Source organism: Macaca mulatta, chromosome X (genome assembly GCF_049350105.2).
Source record: "Macaca mulatta isolate MMU2019108-1 chromosome X, T2T-MMU8v2.0, whole genome shotgun sequence".
Taxonomy (NCBI): Eukaryota; Metazoa; Chordata; class Mammalia; order Primates; family Cercopithecidae; genus Macaca; species Macaca mulatta.
The window spans coordinates 159,497,105-159,515,546 of NC_133426.1; the positions used below are offsets into that span (position 1 = coordinate 159,497,105).

At 51.0% G+C, this 18,442-nt stretch overlaps 1 protein-coding gene across 1 annotated transcript; it reads left to right on the plus strand.

The window, feature by feature from the left end:
- The first annotated feature begins 379 nt into the window (after positions 1 to 379).
- PWWP4 (PWWP domain containing 4) lies at positions 380 to 5,758 on the plus strand. Its single transcript, XM_077988428.1, is given in 3 exon segments — positions 380 to 1,365; positions 1,432 to 3,444; positions 3,562 to 5,758. Coding segments are annotated over 3 exon segments (5,196 nt in total).
- Positions 5,759 to 18,442: the final 12,684 nt, after the last annotated feature.

Sequence of the window (18,442 nt, forward strand, 5' to 3'; positions counted from 1 at the left end):
TCTGTATGATCCCAAATACTTACCATCTGTCGATCCCTCCGGTCTAAGACTCGCTTGTCATGCTTCCTTATTTTATCAACCTCACTGAGCAGGGTGCTTCGCGTTTCACAAAAGGATGCTTTTCTGATACATTTCCGTTCTCCCTTTACCACGTTGCAGCATACTGCAGTATTGTCCACTGGAAACACGAGTTCAAGTGCCTCAGGGAGATTCAGGAGGAGGAACCCAGCCCACCCACACTGCACATCCTTTGCAGTCCGAAGGCAAAGGATGCTCTGCAGAGCAGCTTGGTTTAGGAGTGACCTGCAGTAGCAGAGGGTGTGACAAGCAGACCCCTCGACCTCCTTCAGCTACCTGTTCACACACGACTCAGCTCATCATGGACTCTGAGTACGTCCTATGCTCTTGGAAAGGCCGCCTATGGCCAGCAAAGGTTTTGTGTACACGTGGGACTTCACCAAAAACGAAGCCCCAAAAGGCGATTTCTCTAGAAGTTCAAATCCTCGCCGTAGATGAAAAAATCAAGGTGAAAAGCACAGACGTGAAGACCCCAAGTAAGTCTGAAATGGAAGACATTGCCGCCTCTGCAGCGGCACAGACGAAGCTCAGTGCCCCACTCAGAGAGAAGATGGGGTACAGAGGAACCCTTCAGGTGGCCCTGGAGATTCTGAACGAGAGAACAAATCTGGGTGGAGGAAGGAAACCACATGAACTAGAGAACACCACGCCCTCTCAGCTTTCTCAGAAGGTGCCCGAAAAACCAGCCAGTTCCGTCCCTCATGAAGATGATTGGAGATGCAAAGGCGACTTAAGGAGGAGTCTTGGGAAGAGGGAAAACCCAAGATCACCGACGATCCCTTCAGAGAGTAAGCATGCTCTGCGGGATGAGAGGTCACAGGAGCCCACAGCCATTGCCCCTACTCCAGGCGCCCTGCGCGGGGACAGGTCAGGGGCTCCCAGGGCCATTGTCCCTACTCCAGGAGCCATGCGCGGTGGCAGGTCACGGACACACAGGGCCATTGCCCCTACTCCAAATGCCCTGCGAGGTTACGGGTCTTGGGCGCACAGGGCCATTGCCCCTACCCCAGGCTGCCTGTGCAGTGACAGGTCACGGGTGCACAGGGCCACTGCCCCTAAACCAGGCTCTCTGTGCGGGGACAGGTCACAGGTGAGCAGGGCCATTGCCCCTACTTTAGGTGCCAGGCGTGGTGGCAGGTCACAGGAACGCAGAGCCATTGCCCCTACTCCAGGCGCCCTGCGTGGTGTCAGGTGACGGATGCCAAAGAGCATTGCCCCTAATCCATGTGCCCTGCGAGGTTACACGTCATGGGTGCGCAGGGCCATTGTCCCTACTCCAGGTGCCCTGTGAGGTTACAGGTCATGGGCATGCAGGGCCATTGCCCCTACTCCATGCACACTGTGCTGGGACAGGTCACGGGTGGGCATGGGCGTTGCCCCTACTCCAGGTGCCCTACGTGGTGAAAGGTCACGCACGTCCATTGCTCCTACTCCATGCACCCTGCGTGGTGAAAATTCACGGGCGTACACCAGCCTTGCCCATACCCCAGGTGCTTTGTGCGGTGACAGTTCACCAGCACGCAGGGCCAGGGCCATTGCCCCTACTACATGCGCATTGTGCAAGATAGGGTCACGGGTGGGCACAGGCATTGCCCCTATTGCAGATGCCCTGCGTGGTGACAGGTCACTGGCGTGCGGGCCCGTTGCTCCTACTCCAGGCGCCCTGTGCTGTGACAGGTCACAAGAACTCACAGCCGCTGGTCCTACTCCCGGAGCTCTACGCACTGACAGGTCAGGGGCGAGCAGGGCCATTGCCCCTACTCCGGGCACTTTGTGCAGGGAAAGGTCCCGGGCGCGCAGGGCCATTGGCCCTACTCAATGTGCACTGTGTGGAGATGAGTCACAGGTGGGCATGGGCATTGCCCCTACTGCAGGTGACCTGCGCAGGGACAGGTCACGGGCAGGCGGGGCCATTGCACCTAGTCCATCCACACTGTTCGGGGTTGGGTCCCGGGTGGGCACAGGCGTTGCCCCTCCTGCAGGTGCCCTGCACAGTGACAGGTCACCGGCGTGCAGGGCCATTGCTCCTACTCTAGGCACGCTGTGCGGTGACAGGTCGCAAAAACGCACGGCCACTGGTCCTACTCCAGGAGCCCTGCCCGGTGACAGGTCAGGGGTGAGCAGGGCCACTGCCCCCGCTCCAGGCACCTTGTGCAGTGAAAGGCCCCGGGCATGCAGGAGCATTGCCCCTACTCCGTGTTCACTGGGCAGGGACAGGTCACGGGTGGGTATGGGCCTTGCACCTACTCCAGGCACCCTGCTCGGTGGCAAATCAAGGAAGCGCAGGGCCATCGCTATTACTCCCGGGGCCCTGCGTGGTGGCAGGTCACGGAAACGCAGGGCTATTGCTCCTACTCCAGGGGCCCTGCACGGTGACAGGTCACGGACTTATATGGCCATTGCTCCTACTCCAGGTGCCCTGCACGGTGACAGCTCACCAGCATGCCCGACCATTGCTCCTTCTTCAGGCACCCTGCATGGTGACAGCTCGGGAGAATGCACAGGGATTGCCCCTACTCCAGACGCCCTGCACGGCCACGATGGCTCTCAAGCACACATGGCCATTACTCCTACTCCAGGCACTATGTGCAGTGATAGTCCGCCGTCACACGCGGCCGTTGCCCCTACTCCAGGGGCCCTGCAAGATGACAGGAAACGCAACGCCATTGCTCCTACTCCCGACACCCTGCACGTTGACAAGACACCAGCATGCAGAGCCATTGCTCCTACTCCAGGCGCCCTGGACGGTAAGAGCTCACCAGCGCGCACGTCCATTATTCCTTCTCCAGGAGCCCTGCATGGTGACAGGTCACCAGTGCACACGGCCGTTGCTTCTACTCCAGGTGCCCTGAACGGGGACGGCTCTCAGGCGCACATGGCCATTGCTCCTACTCCAGGCACCATGCGCAGTGACAGCTCAACAGCATGCACGGCCATTGCCCCATCTGCAGGTTCCCTGCGAGGTGACAGGTCATGGAAACACAAGGCCATTGCTTCTACTCCAGGTGCCCTGCACCGTAGCGGGTCTGAGAGATCACGGAAATGCAAGGCCACTGCTCCTACTCCAGGTGCCCTGCGCCGACACAGGTCCGACAGGTCACGGAAATGCAAGGCCATTGCTCCTACTCCAGACACCCTGCACGTTGACAGGTCACCAGCATGCAGGGCCATTGCTCCTACTCCAGGCACCCTGTACATTGACAGGTCGCCAGCATGCAGGGCCTCTGCTCCTTCTCCAGGCGCCCTGCATGGTGACGGGTCACCAGTACACACGGCCATTGCTTCTCCTCCAGGAGCCCTGCATGGTGACGGCTCCCAGGTGCAAACGGCTATTGGTCCTCCTCCAGGTGTCCTGCGCGATGATAAGTCACGGAAACGCAAGGCCATTGCTCCCACTTCAGCTGCCCTGCGCGGTGGCAGGTCTGACAGGTCACGGAAATGCAAGGCCATTGCTTCTACTCCAGGCACCCTGCACGTTGACAGGTCGCCAGCATGCAGGGCCTCTGCTCCTACTCCAGGCACCCTGGGTGGTGACAGGTCACCAGCACACAGGGCCATTGCTTCTCCTGCAGGAGCCCTGCATGGTGACGGCTCTCAGGTGCAAACGGCTATTGCTCCTCCTCCAGGCGTCCTGCGCGATGACAAGTCATGGAAACGCAAGGCCATTGCTCCCACTGCAGGCACCCTGTGCAGTGACAGCTCACGAACGTGCACAGCCTTTGCTCCTACTGCAGGCTCCCTGCATGTGGACGGGTCACGAGCGCACCAGGCCATTACTCCTACTTCAGGCGCCCTGCACTGTGATGGCTCAGGAGAAAGCAGGGCCATTGCTCCTACTCCAGGCGCCCTACACGGTGACAGCTCTCAAGCACACAAGGCTATTGCTTCTACTCCAGGCGCTCTGCGCGGTGACAGCTCACCATTTCGCACAGCCATTGCATCTATGCCAGGGGTCCTGCGCAGTACCAGGTCACGGAAACGCAAGGCCATTTCTCAGACTCCAGGCACCCTGCGTGGTGATGGCTCAGGAGAACGCACGGCCGTTGCTCCTACTCCAGGCACCCTGCACGGTGACAGGTCACAGGCACATATGGCCATCGATCCTACTCCAGGCATCCTGCGCAGTGACAGCTCACCAGCGTGCATGGCCATTGATCTGACTCCAGGTGCCCTGGGCAGGGACAGGTCACGGGTGCTCATGGCCATTGCTCCTACTCCAGGTAGAATGCAAGCACAGGTGTTGCAAAGCTCCCAAGCCTGCCAGGATTCCCTGACACTTTCGTGGCATGGTTGTGAGAAAAAGGGCAAGAAAAGGGCAAAGGCCTCAACTCTTATGTCCCTGCCTCCCACAGTAACGGAGGAGGGTGCATCTCGGCCGCCAGGTCTCACCAGCCCTGCGCCCCCTGCTCTGAAGGAAGAGACAAGGGATAGCCGCCCAAAGAAAACCCTGATTGCTTCCCCAGAATGTTCTCCCTTCTCGGGGTACGTTCAGGACCCAGGAGAGGGTGCCTGGAAGCCAGGCTGGGCAGGCATGGCCACATCCTCTGGGTCCCATCAGCACAGGCTGCCTTCTTCACTCTGGCTTGCCAATAGAAAAAGGAAACCTCCGGGTACAGATTTTCAGAGGCGACCTCAAGGACCTCAGACCCCTGCTGACGCTAAGCTTGCTAATCCCGTCACCATGGTTCAAAGGGCTGGCGGTAAACAGGATGGGCAGCCCGCCAGCCTTGCTTTTCCACAGGAGCCATGTCCCATTGAAAGGGGAACGATGGTCTGGTTCAAATTTCAAGATCATCCGTTTTGGCCAGCAGTGGTCAAGAGTGTCAGCAACACAGACAAGACTGCAAGGGTGCTCCTGCTTGAGGCCAACCTGCACCATGGAAAGCGGGGCATTCAAGTTCCTCTTCGAAGGCTGAAGCACCTGGATTGTAAGGAGAAAGAGACGCTGCTCAAGAGAGCCCAGAAGACCTACAAGCAAAGTGTCAACTGGTGCTTCTCACTGATTTCCCACTACAGAGAAGGACTGGTCCGGGGTTCTTTCCGGGGCTCTTTCCTGGACTATTACGCCGCAGACGTCAGCTACCCAATCAGGAGAGCCATCCAAGAGGGAGACCTGCAGGTTGACTTTCCAAAGGTGAATTATGGAGACCTGGAAGACTGGGAGGAGGAGACCTCCCTGGGCGGGAAGAGGCCTTGCAAGAAAATCCTCCCAGACCGGATGAGGGCCGCTCGGGACCGAGACAACCAGAAGCTGGTGGACTTCATCGTGACGAGAAAGGGGGCCGACCCCCACCTTCTGGACATCTTGCAAGGCAGGAAGCAGTCCAGGTGGCTGACCGCGTTTCTGACCCCACACAGGGATGTGCTCTGCGTTGAAACATACCTGGAGGATGACGATCAGTTGGAAGTCGTGGCCAAGCATTTGCAAGAAATCTACAAGCAAGTTGACAAGACCATGCTGACTCTGATAAGGGATGACAAAGTCAGTTTTGTTCTGGAAGTTCTTCTCCCGGAAGCCATGATTTGTGCCATCGCCGCACTTGATGGGCTGGATTACAAGGCAGCAGAGGAGAAGTACCTGCGAGGGCCACCTGTGCATTACCGGGAGAAAGAGCTGTTTGACAGAAATATCTTAAAGAAGGCAAGAAGGGAACCAGCAACCACCCGTAAAGCTAATTAGCTCTCCCCCTGCACCCATACCTTTGCAGGGAGCCGCCTCCTTTCTAGAATTAATGAGAAAGCCTCCTCCCTTCCCCAACGCGTGTAAGTATGTTCTGGATATTCGAGACTTTGGGAATGTGCACAATTCATCTGGGGCCCATCTCTCGCGTCTGGTGGTGGCACATTCATCACCATGTCTTCATCGCAAACTCGTGAAGCGCTATTTTCTTAAACGATTGCAAACCCTTGCATTTCCCTCAACGTCTTTGGATGTGTAGTTGTCCTGATAGGTTTGAAGGACAAGAACATTGATTTCCACAACATGTCTTTTGACTGGACTTGGTACTTTCATTCAGGACCTATATTCTTTTACACAAAAAGCCACTGGTATCAGCTTTTAAGCAACAATAATTTTTAAAGCCTAATGTGTATTTTTATGGAAACATCGGTGAGACTTTTCATTCTTTTGGCGACACGTGGATAGAAACTGTCGGATTCCTTTTTCAGATAATTCCTGCCTTTTCCCTGCTACGCTTGTTTATTTTTTGAGAAGTAGCCCCCAGAGTTGAATCCCATGAGAGAGACATTTTCTCCTATGTTAACACGACCTTCCGATATGTCTTCAAAAATCAAGCTGCAGGCCAAACATGAAGTTACCGAATGGCTTGCACATAGTCCAGATGTGCATGAGTGAAATCTCAGTGTGCAGTGAGCGTCTTGTCAGCCTCATGTAAGATTGTCGCTCTGCATTTCCCTGAAATTCCACACCCTCTTTCAACGGCTGAACCGTGTCCTAGAACAGGCTTCCAGCTGTCTTCATAACTGGCAGTGATGGATCTTCTCCCTCTAGCTGTCGGTCCCCTGTGGAGGGCAGTTACAGACATCTCGTTCTCAGGCTGGCTACTCTCCACCTATGTGACTGGCCCGACTGCTTAGGAGCCCATCTACCTGCCCATAAATTGGAGGAAAGCCAGCTCCTTGTTCTGGATCCAGCATCCCCCAAGACTTGGCCATTTGTCTCAAAGCCAGCAAATTTCATCTTCTGACTTATTCACGGGCTAGCTCCAACAGGTCCCAACAATCTAGACGCAGGCCGGTAAGCCATTCCGGGCTGCTAGAGAAGGAGAGGCGCCAGGGCTGGGAGTTGGAAAAATGGGTCTCAGAGGCAGCCTTCATTCTGCTAAGCGGGACCGGCCCTTGGCAGAATAATATTAAACAGATGCAGTTCAGACCTAAGTTGTGAAGGCCACAGGTTGCTAGGCTAACTTGAAACAAGATGGTTTTTGAGGATAAATGTTATGGAAAAGCCAGTTTGTTGTTCAAACTTGATGTTAAAATAAACGTGAAGGCCTTAACATGAACCCGAGTCCTCTTTTCGTTCTTAGAGGAAGTCACCTGTGCTCATGAGACCATGTTATGTGTTCACATGGCCATGTGTTTGGGCAACATTGGCAGAGGAGCTGTTTGGAGTCACCTTAAAACCATTGTGTCTCTCACCTTGAGCTACGGCTGTGTCATGCTTGAGATTGTCCAACTCCATAGGTGGAGTGTCTAGGAAATATATAAACACACTTCCAGAGCAATAATAGCTTGGAAATTCTGACAAAATTTTAGAAGAGAGCCTTCCAAGTGGTGTATACATCAGGCCCAATGGAACCCTCTCTACACTCTGCCTGAGTGTGACCAAGACTCCTGGACACACTGCCTGGACAGTCCATGTGACATCCTCATGGCCCTGGCAATTATTTGGAAACAGACCACCTCCGTGCTCTGTGTGGACCTCACCCACCGAGACAACACACTTTAGTTACTCCACAACACTGTGTCTCCAAGTCCTACATATCACCCGAGTTCAGCTTTCTCGTGGAGCCATGTTTATCTGTAGGTTCTAACATTGCTTTACTACCCCGTTCATTCATTCCTGACCTCATGTTAGGTCGGGAGAGCAAGTGAGGTGTGGTTGGAGGCTCTGCTCTGAAGACGGACTTCAGGTGCCATAGAAACAGATGGAAATGTGGTGACTCAGGTGACAACCTAATCTCTAAGGTAACAAGCATGCACTGCTTCCTCCTGTCAGTGAGAAATACTCACCAACGTCATGGGCCAACTGACTGTTTTTGAGAGCAGAGCCCCAGGTTCACCCAACTATGTGAGATCATAGGTGTCTGTTGGCTTGGGGTGATGGGAGGGGACCAGGTCTCTCTTGGATGTCACTGACACTTGGAGCATCTATTGAAGAGAGGCAGACACGCCTCGGACATGCATCTATTCTCCTCCTCCTTGAATCAGGGTCACTAAAAGGCATCCGGGGCCTGTGGGTGGGTTGAGGGATGTGTAGACTCTGAGATCCTTTCCAGCCTGAGCAGATGCTGCGGCCCCTCCATGATTGCCCTGAGCTGGATCTCCATCACAGGTGCCTGTGTGTCCGATGACAGAGCCCAGCCTGTCACCCACCCTGACCCGCTAGGTTAAGGTGACCTCCTCCTCTCCAGTCAGAAGGCAGACTGCTGCACATCAGGCCCTGATCTTAACTGTTGCTTGGCAGAGCTGCACACACAGAGACGGCTCACACCACATTCATAGGTCTCTATATTCAAGTAAGCAACTGATGGGGAAAGAGGGGAACCCTCAGATTTGTAAGTGTGATGACCATGAGAATTTTGAATACCTAGAATCTCCTGAACCCTCACCCTGGCATTATCAACCACCTAACCCTTTCTAATTAGGGAGCAATCCCCTTATCCATGGAGGCTCTGTAAAGACCTCGTCCAAGGGAGCTGCCGTAAAAGATGTTGCCTTGTTCAAGCCTGTAATTCCAGTGCATTGAGAGGCTGAAGCAGGAGTATCGCTTGAGTCTAGGAGTTGGAGACCAGTCTGGGCAACATAGTGAGACTCTGTCTCTACAGTAATAAATATTTAAAAGCTAGCTGGGTGTGGTGGTACATGCCTATAGTCCCATCTACTCGGGAGCCTGAGGTGGGAGGATTGCTTGAGTTCCGGAGGTCGAGGCTGCAGTGAGGTATGATGGCACCCTTGCACTCCAGCCTGGGAGACAGAGCAATACCCAGTCTCTAAGAAAAAAAAAAAAAAAATTGCTTGTCTTACCTAACATTCCTCCCACTAACTTTCATCATTATGACAAGTGCAAAGTATGAATAGGAAAGATCACAGCACAGAAGAGAAATGCGGTTTCTGTTTGGGTGGGAAATACCTCATATTCAGATAACCTGCAGAAGCTGGCTAGGATGCCCTGGCATGACCTGAGACAGCATAGCTGGGAATGGATTTTGAGCATGCGGGACCAGCAAGACAGCGGACAGAATACAGTTCAATAGAGGGGAGAGTGTATTTACATGGGAGCACGAAGCTACAAGGTGGGGTTCCCCGTCCTGGGGCTGGCCTCAGATCCTGCTGGGCTGGCTGCTTCACGTTTGGACAACAACAGCCTGCGGTAAATTATGTGGAGTTATGGGAACTGCCTTGGCAGATTATTGACCAATTGGTGAGAGGGTTGAGGGGAGAGCAGTATTAGATCTGATTCATTATTTGAGACCAGAGGCCCTACCTGTGAACGTTGTTCCCTTTGAGGAATCTGCTAGTGTGGGGTGGCCCCAGCATCTTTGAGAAGCTCTGCTTTGACTCTCCTCTCAAAACAATGGTTGGAAGCAAGCGACGCCGCCATGGAACTGGCAGACAATGAGAGGATTCTCAAATGGCGGGGTCCAGACGGTGACACAAAATTATCAGGGCTCAGGTGGGCACCATTGCCGTACTGGGCAGCACAATCAGGGTGGGGTCAGGCTCATTTGACGAACAGGGACCTGTGGCAACGTCACAGACTGTAGTATCTCAGGGTCTGGATGTAGGGACAGCTGACTGGCCTATGACTTGATTTTTATTAAAAGACAAACATGAGCTGGCAAGCAGAAGGCTGATGTTAGCAGCTGCAGTGGAAAACGGTGGTCCCCCACCAAAGGTCCAGATCTGTCAGTTCATGGGCCCAGAGCCCACTGATGGAAGTGGAGGTCAGAAACACTCAGCCACACATTCTCCCAGAGAACCTGTAGTTATTTACCAAGGTAAATAATGCAGTTCTGTCTAAAGTTCTTCTAACCGGGGATCCAATAGTTCTTTGGATCCATCCCAAGTTTGTTTCCCTCAGGACCTAGTTGCCAATGATGTACTTTGCATGTTGCATCATCTTCATGTTGGTTCAAGCAACATTACATAGAAAGGTACCTATGGGAGCCTACTAAGCTGCTCCCTCTTTACAATATAGGAACATAGACGTGATACCGCTTCTATAGTAAAAACAAAGAGAAGACCCAAATTTCTAAATCAGAAATGAAAGCAAGGACATTACTACTTACCTTACAGGGATTACCAAAAAGACTCTAAGAGTATATCATGAACAATTTTACATTAAGAATGAATCTAGAGGAAATAAGCAAATTATTAGAAGCACATAACTAGCAAACTGGCTCGTAAAGAAATAGAAATTCTCTATAGACCTACAACAACTAAAGAGATTGGTTTTGTTACCAAAAATCTCGGAACAAATAAAAGCCCAGCACCAAATGGCTTCACCAGTAAACTGTACCACACCTTTAAAGAAGAATTAATATAACTCCTTCTCAAACTCTCCCAAAAAATAGAAGAGGGGGGGAGTCTTCCCAACTCATTCTATGAGGCCAGCATTACCATGACACCAAAGGAAGACAGAGACACCGTAAGAAAACTACAAACAATAATCCCTATGAAAACAAAGTTTAAAAATCCTCAAAAAAAATTAAAAAACGCTAGCAAATACAAGAGGCTGAGGCAGGGGGATCTCTTGAGCCCAGGAGTTTAAGACTGCAGTAAGCTATGATGGTACCAGTGCAGTCCAGCCTGGGTGACAGAGTTAAACACAATCTCTAAAGAGAAAAAAAAAAAAAAAACTAGTAGCAAACAGAATTTGGCAGCATAGTCACACGGTTATGCACCATGACCAAGTGAGATTTATTGCAAGTGAGATTTGTGTGAGGGTGGTCCAACATGAAAATTAGACAATGTAATACACCACATTAATAAAATGAAGGAAACAAACCATGTGATTATCTCAAATGATGCGGAAAAAGCATCTGAGAAAATCAAACACTGTTTCATGATAAGGACACTCGGAAAACTAAGAAGAGAATTTCCTAAACATGAAAAGGGTCATTCATGAAAAATCCACAGCTAACATCACACCTGATGGTGAAAGAATAAAAGCTTTCTCCCTAAGATCATGACCAAGACAAGATGTTCACTTTCACCACTTCTAGTCAACATTTTACTTGAAGTTGTAGCCAAAGCAATTAGGAAAAAAAAAAGAAAAAAGAAAAGAAAAAGAAACAAACGACATCCAACTTGGAAAAGAAGAAATAGAGTGACCCAGACTCATAGATGGCATGACCTTATATATAGAAACTCCTAAAGAATCCACCAAAAAAAGTCATCAGAGCTAATGACAAAGTCAGCAAAGTTATAGGATACCAGATCAACATGCAAGATCCATTTGCATTTCCACACATTATAAACAATTTGAATAGGAAATTAAGAAAACACTTCTATTTACCATAACCTTAAAGAGAATAAAATACTCAGGAATAAATTTAGCCAAGGAGGTGTACACTGAAAACCACAAAACACTATTGAAAGAAGTAAAAGACCTAAACAAATGGAAAGCCGTACTGTGTCCATGGATTGGAAGATGTAATGTTGCTATAATACAGCCTCTTGGGCAGAGGGCAATTCCTCTCCCCGCATGACTCATGCCCTGCCCATACCCTGTGGAATGGGTGCCTCCCAGCTTCCAAGCCCCACACCTGCCTCGGAGCACCTGCCGACACCTGCCGGGACCTGAAGACGCAGGACTCCTGCCCCACTGTAGTCAGTCACCCGCACACCTCCCTGTCATCTCCCATGCCTGGTCTTCACCACCCTTTCTGTCTTGGCTCCTCAGGCCTCTGGAATCCTCATTGAACTCCCTGCTCTCTCCATCCTTTGCATTTCTCAACTCCTAGAGTCTTTTCAGCCATGCGACCTCAGCCACTGTCACATCCTCTGCTTCCTACCAGCAACACCTGATGCCAAGGATCCCACCCTCTGACCACCCCTTTTATCTGTCCTACACACTCACTCGATTCCCCAGCAATCACTTAGCCCTACTACTACATCTCCCACCTTCTCCTTGTCTCCATCCCGGAAGGCATTATGATCACTCCTCACGCCACTCTCCTCACGTCACACTCACGCCGCCAGACCCCAGCGCAACCCTGCCAACTGGTTTCCTTTTAACTGCGTCACCGCTCCTCTCACGTTGCTCCTTAGAGCCACCCAGTAATCCTACTCCATTTTCCTGGTCAGTTCACTCTCCCGCTCCACCGATTCTCATGGTGTCCCCTCTTCTAGCCCAGCACTTTCTTCTCCCCGTCACCTCAGTTGATCTTCCCAGTATGCACTAATATCACGCACCTCCAAAGAGCAGGAGCCTCTCGTGCTCCCACGTCCCACTCCCGCCATTTTCCTCTCTCCCCTTGCACAGAATTGCTCTTTGGGAGGGCTTTTCCGTCTCCCTCCCTGTCTGCACCTCCTCCCCTCCAGATTCCTCTTGAGCTCACTTGTCTTACGGCTTCTTCTACACATACCACTTGTATTACAGCTTCTATACGTACCTTGCACTATCGTGGCTCTGGCCAAAATCCCCAGTGACTTTTCTCTCGCTGAATCCAACATCGTCCTCTGCTCTCAAACCCTTCATTAACATTCGATGTAATTGAGCACGCCTGCTTTTTCAAGCTGTCTCCACCTGGCTTCTGGGACATCACATTTTCTGAGGCTGTGTGACCAGAAGTGCAAGCCATAAACAAAGAGGAAGACAGTATTGTTTTCCACTCTCTTTGACTCTAGTCGGGCCACACCTACAGTGCTGCATCTCTGGTCACCACAACACTTTAAAGGGGAACACGGACAAAAGCCAGCCCCTACACGAGAGTAACCGGAGTGAAAAAGGAAATCCAAATTGTGTCCCCAGAAAAGCCAAAGGAATGTGGAACACTTCTCTTGAAAGAGAAGACACGGACACGCCTTTGGCCAATTGGGTGTGACTCACAAGAGAACTGGACTTCTGCCCCCACCGCACTAGCACCAGAAGCCAGGACCAGAGAGGAAGAGACAGTTTCCCCACTAGAGAACTGGCAGCCAGAACGGCAGCCGTCAGAGAAGGGAAGCTGCCGCGTGGGTCCCAAGATCACTGCGACCCGCTGCCTGAGAAGCAGAGCAGAGTCCAGAGCAGCTGCAGTGTCTGGACTCTGCTGGCCGGGGTGGGGCACTTGAGGAGGGACTTGTGCAGGGTCAGGGGGTCCATGAGTCCCCGGCCCAAGGCAGGGCTGCACATGCACCAGGCAAGAGCCGGGCAGAGGGCCTGGAGGCCCAGGCCAGCCTGGGTGCAGACAGTGCCTGGACCCCACATCAAAGACAGACGTCTGGCGGGACACCAAGCAGGTCACCCCTCGGCAATGAGGACCACGCCCTGAAGGAAGGACTAGTACTGTAGTCCTGCCCAGGCAAAGCCCAGAACTGCCCTTGGGGAAGAAGCAAGGCTAAGACAGATTGGGGGCGGGGGCTGAGCCCTGACCAATAAGAGGGACAGAGGGACTGTCAATCAATGGAGCATCCCTCTTCTGTCTTTCAAGTGCATCACCCTCTTCGAAGCCTTCCTGAGGACTCATGGGAAAACGTTCTGGGAAATTCCAGGGGTGCAGTCACAGTGCTCCAGAGCCACGTCCAGAACTGCTGTGAGGCCCTGCAAAACCGGGAGCTGCCCCCGGGGTTGAGACGGCGGGGCACACAAGAAGGCTGGGCCTGAAGCGCTCCCTCCACCGCCTGCAGGCTCCCGCCCTGGGGGCGGTGGGCTGAAACAGGCGTGTTCTTTCGTGTTTCTGCATCCCCGGGTCTGACTCACAGGGAGACCAGCCGGAGTGGGGGCCCCAGGGCCAGGGTGGGGGGGTCTCACACTGTGAGTCCCCGTGCCCACCTTCTCCAGCAGCAGAACCCTGGCAGAGGGCCTCCCCACAGGCCCGGGGGCCCATCCCACCACGGGAGGGCGGGAGGGCGGGAGGGCGGGAGGGCGCTCCTCAGCAGGTGTCAGCTGCCCTAGGGCTGCACGCACAAGGCAGAGGCAGCCCAGCTGCAATGAGAGGTGAGCATCCGGCCGCCCCAGGGAGGAGCTACAATGCTGGGGGAAAGGCCTCAGGCACAGGGACAGGGAAGCAGCCTGGCCATGTGGCTGTGCGAGAGGGGTGAGTGCTTCTCTCTTCCACCCCACCCTCTGCCTCCCTCCCGAGGTGGTGGGGGGCGGTCTGTCAACGGAGGCAGGCAGGCCAATCCCCTGGCCCAGCTGCAGCACAGAGGCCCGCTAAAGGCTAGAGCGGCCCAAGTGGCTTCTGAAGGGGAGGGGAATGCTGGGAGGCGGGTGGGGGCTGAAGTGGCTTCTGAAGGGGAGGGGAATGCTGGGAGGCAGTGGGGGCTGCAACGTGAAGCTGCAGAGGTCAGAAGGGCCTGGGGGCAGAGAGGGAGAGAGAGGGCGGGAAGGAGAAGCAAGTGCCACACTCCCCTGCCTGCAGGTGGGCCCCATGGTGACTTGGGCCCCCAGCAGGCCTGGTGACAAAAGGCCTCCCAGGGCTCTTGGATAAACCTGCTCAGGGGTCGGGGGGCGGGGGGTCAAGGAGACCTCGGGGAGGTGGGGGAGGCCTGCTTCTCTCCTTTGTTACCAAGGAGGGGCCCCAGGCTTGAACGAGCCCTTGCCCCAGGAGACAGGCACGTGGTGAGCGGGGCTGGTGGGCCAGTGTCTTCACAGACATCTCAGGGTGGGGTCAGCCCCGGTGCCAGCCACTGGGCACACAGAGAGGTAGGGGCCAATGCCCACACTATCCGGGAGCCCACAGTCTCCCAGAGGAGATGCAAGGGAGGGCTCACCATCACCCTGAAGGTCTAAAGGGGCTGAAACAGACTGGACCCAATTAACTCTCAAATCTTCCCTCCAGAACAAAGGCCCCACTGAGCAGAAAGTTCTGGGAATAGAAGACAAGTAAAGCAAGACAGGCACAATAGGGGCAAAGAAAAGAGAAAGTCCAAATCACAGTGGAGAGGGAGAACAAACGGAGAACGTATAATAGAAAGTAAGCAGACAGATGCTCACAGTTCTCACAGTCACCAGAAGAGAGTGCCCTTCATACGTGAAATCAGAAAACCTAGCCTCTCCCACCCTTCCACAAGTGCAGAAGGACGAATCTCATGGGAAAACCAGTTGACAAGAGGATCAAAGACAAATCCCGTACAAAGTTACTAAAAGAAAGAAGAGAATAAGGAGCGGAATAACATCCCTCCAGGTGAAAAAAGCATCCCAGAAAGACGTGCACAGAACAGGTGAAACTGTAATCCTTTATTTTAAAGCAAGCTAAGGACCTTAAGAAAATGATTCAACACATGAAAGAGAAACGTAAATCAGAATGTTAAAAAGCAACTCAGAAATGAGGCGATAGGCTCGGGAAAGCATGGTAAATTTGAAAAGGCCTGGGAAAGAATTATAAATAAAAGATTCTCTAAATGTTCACACATTAAGACCCTTTCATAAAAGGCCCCCAAGAATGAATACCTATGGCATATAATGCCCTAAGATAAATAGAAAAAGAAAAGAAGGTCATATGTTTAAATAAAAAGATGAATGAATAAAGAGATGAAGAAGATTTGAGAGAAAAGGACAAATACACAAGGCAGGCAACGTAAATCTAGCATGCATGTGATAGGAGTCCCCAAAGATAAAAACCAAAGCAACGGAAAAGAGGAAGGGCTAAAGTGTGTAATTCAAAATAAATGAATGAATAAATAAAAACACCTTCCTGGGAAAAAAAAGGATGAAACCCCAAATTGAAGGAGCACACCATGTACGTGGGGAAACCAGCCCAGAACAAGCAAAACCAAAACATGTTCTCGCACAATGATTGAAATGTAAAGAAAAAAAAGTCTCTGGACAGTCAGCCACAGAGAATATGTGTATAATAGAAAGAAAGTTAGATTATCCTCAAAGTGGTCATCAGAAAGCCTTCTGCTAGAAGAAAATGTAAGATAATAAAGAAAAAAATCTGAGCAAAGGATTTTGTACCCAACCAAGCTGACCTTCAAAGTGTAAGTTCCGCAAGTTCTCACCGACATGCAAAAACTTGAAGAACAGTGCTGCAATGACTCCATTCTTAGGAATCTACTAGAGCAAAATGACTGGAGGGGCATCAGTGAAAGCTGGCGGTGAGTATGAAATACGTGTTTCCATGCAGGATTAAAGAGGACCGAAGGCCACAAGGGGGCGAGGGGAAACTTTAGCGGCGATCCATACCTCAGCCAGGCTCCATACAGTGCAGCTGGACAATGAAAGGGGATAGGGAAAGAACAGATGCACCTTTTTCATTTTTTTTTTTTTCAATCTCTCCTCTGTAATCACATTCGTGAAAGGCTGGTTTTGTTACTTTTTTAAATTGACGCATCATAATTGAACATTATTATGGGGCACAGAGTGATGTTTCAATACATATAACTTATAGTAGTGATTAGATCAGGGTCATTAGCATACCGGTCATCTCAAGCATGTATCATTTCTTTGTGTTGGGAACATTCCATGTCCTCCTTCTAACTATTTGAAACTCTCCATCACTGTTGACTACAGTCATCCTACAGTCCTGTAGAGCACTAGAACTTTTTCATCCTATCTGGCTATAATTTTGTATTCTTTAACGAATGTCTCCCTATCTCCCACTTCCCTCTACCCTTCCCAGCCCCTAGTACTCTCTGTTCTACTCTTTACTTCTAGGACATCAACTTTTTTAGCTTCCACAAATGAGTGAGCACATGTGGGGTGTATTCTTTCTGCTCCCGGCTTATTTCACGTAACATAGTGTCCTCCAGGTCTGTTGACAAGTTGCCACAGATGATAGGATCTCTTTCTTTTCATGGTGGGATAGTACTCCATTGTGTGTAAGTACCACATTTTCTTCAGCCCTTCATCTGACCTTGGCTATTGGGAACGGTGCTGCAACCAACATGGGAGTGCAGATATCTCTTCAATATATTGATTTCCATTCCTTTGGATATATACTCAGTGGCGGGATTGCTGGTCATTCTATTTTTAGTTTTTGGTTTTTTGAGGAACCTCCGTACTGTTCTCCATAGCAGCCATACTAATTTACATTCCACCAACAGTGTACCAAGGTTCCCCTTTCTCAACATCCTCGCCAGCGTCTGTTATTGCCTGTCTTTTTGATACAAGCCATTTTAGCCGGGATGAGATATCACCGTGTGGTTTTGATTCACATTTCCCCGATGATTAGTGATGCTGGGCATTTTTCCATATATTTGTGGGCCATCTGTGTGTCTTCTTTTGAGAAATGTATGTTCAGATCATTCGCCTGTTGTTAAATCGGATTGTTTTGTTGTTTTGTTGTTGTTTTTCGCTGTTGAAATATTTGCGTTATTCATATAGTCTGGATATGAATCCCCTGTCAGATGAGTAGTTTACAAATATTTTCTCCCATTTTGTGGGTTGTCTCTTCATTCTGTTGATTATTTCCTTTGCTGTGCAGAAGCTTTTTAGTTTGATACGCTCCCAATTGTTTATTTTCGCTTTGGTGGCCTGTGCTTTTGTGTTTTCATTCATAAAATCTTTACCCAGAGCAAAGTCCTGAAGCATTTACCCTATGTTTTCTCCTAAGAGTTTTAGAGTTTCAGGTCTTACATTTTGTTGTTCTGAGAATGCTTTGTGTATAGTGTGGGGTACCGCAAATGAGTATGTTGTATTCTGATGCATATATAAGCATATGTAAAATAGATAAACTCACCCTGTAGTCTTGAACATTGTTGGAATTATCATCTCTATAGATTAGGAGACATTTTATCTTTAATGTGCACGCGTGCATGGGTGTGTGTCTGTGTATAATTCCCAGCACTGAACCCTGAAGAGGTCTAGAAATAATGATCAAATCAGCAGCAGTCAGCCTCCATGGCATCCAGATTGTCCCTGAAATTCCACACACTGTGTGTGTGTCTGTGTGTGTGCATGCGTGTGTCTGTGTGCATGTGTGTGTGTCTGTCTGTCTCTGAGTCTGTGTGCATGTGTGTGTCTGTGTGCATGTGTGTGTGTGTGCGCGCGTTGTGTGTGTGCATGTGTGTCTGTGTGTGTGTGTGTGTACATGTGTGTGTGTCGAAATCACCAGGAATTAGAATAGGAGTAGCACAGAGATAGCAAGCAGGAGCTAAGATCATCAAGAAACCATGGCGAGTAACCCAGGCTTCGTTACTCAACATTAACATCACTGGGAGTGGCCGATGCCGTGGGAAGACTTTCAAAACTGGGCTTTGTGTTTTCATTTCGGGGAGGAGGAAGGGAGAACCATCTGGAGCCTGCAATGAGGAGCATGGACAGGACCCACCCCACCTCCGGGACCTGTCAGAATAAGTTACATGAAAAGTTTGCACTTGTTTGTAGGTGCAAAGTGATCCCAAGCTTGAAACTATTTTTTTTTTTTTTTCACAAAGCATCGGTCCACAATCATCTTTCCTTCCAGCGAGGCAGCAGCCTAACCGATCGCCTCAGCACTACTCCATGCCCTTTTCTTGTCTTCAGCCTTAACGT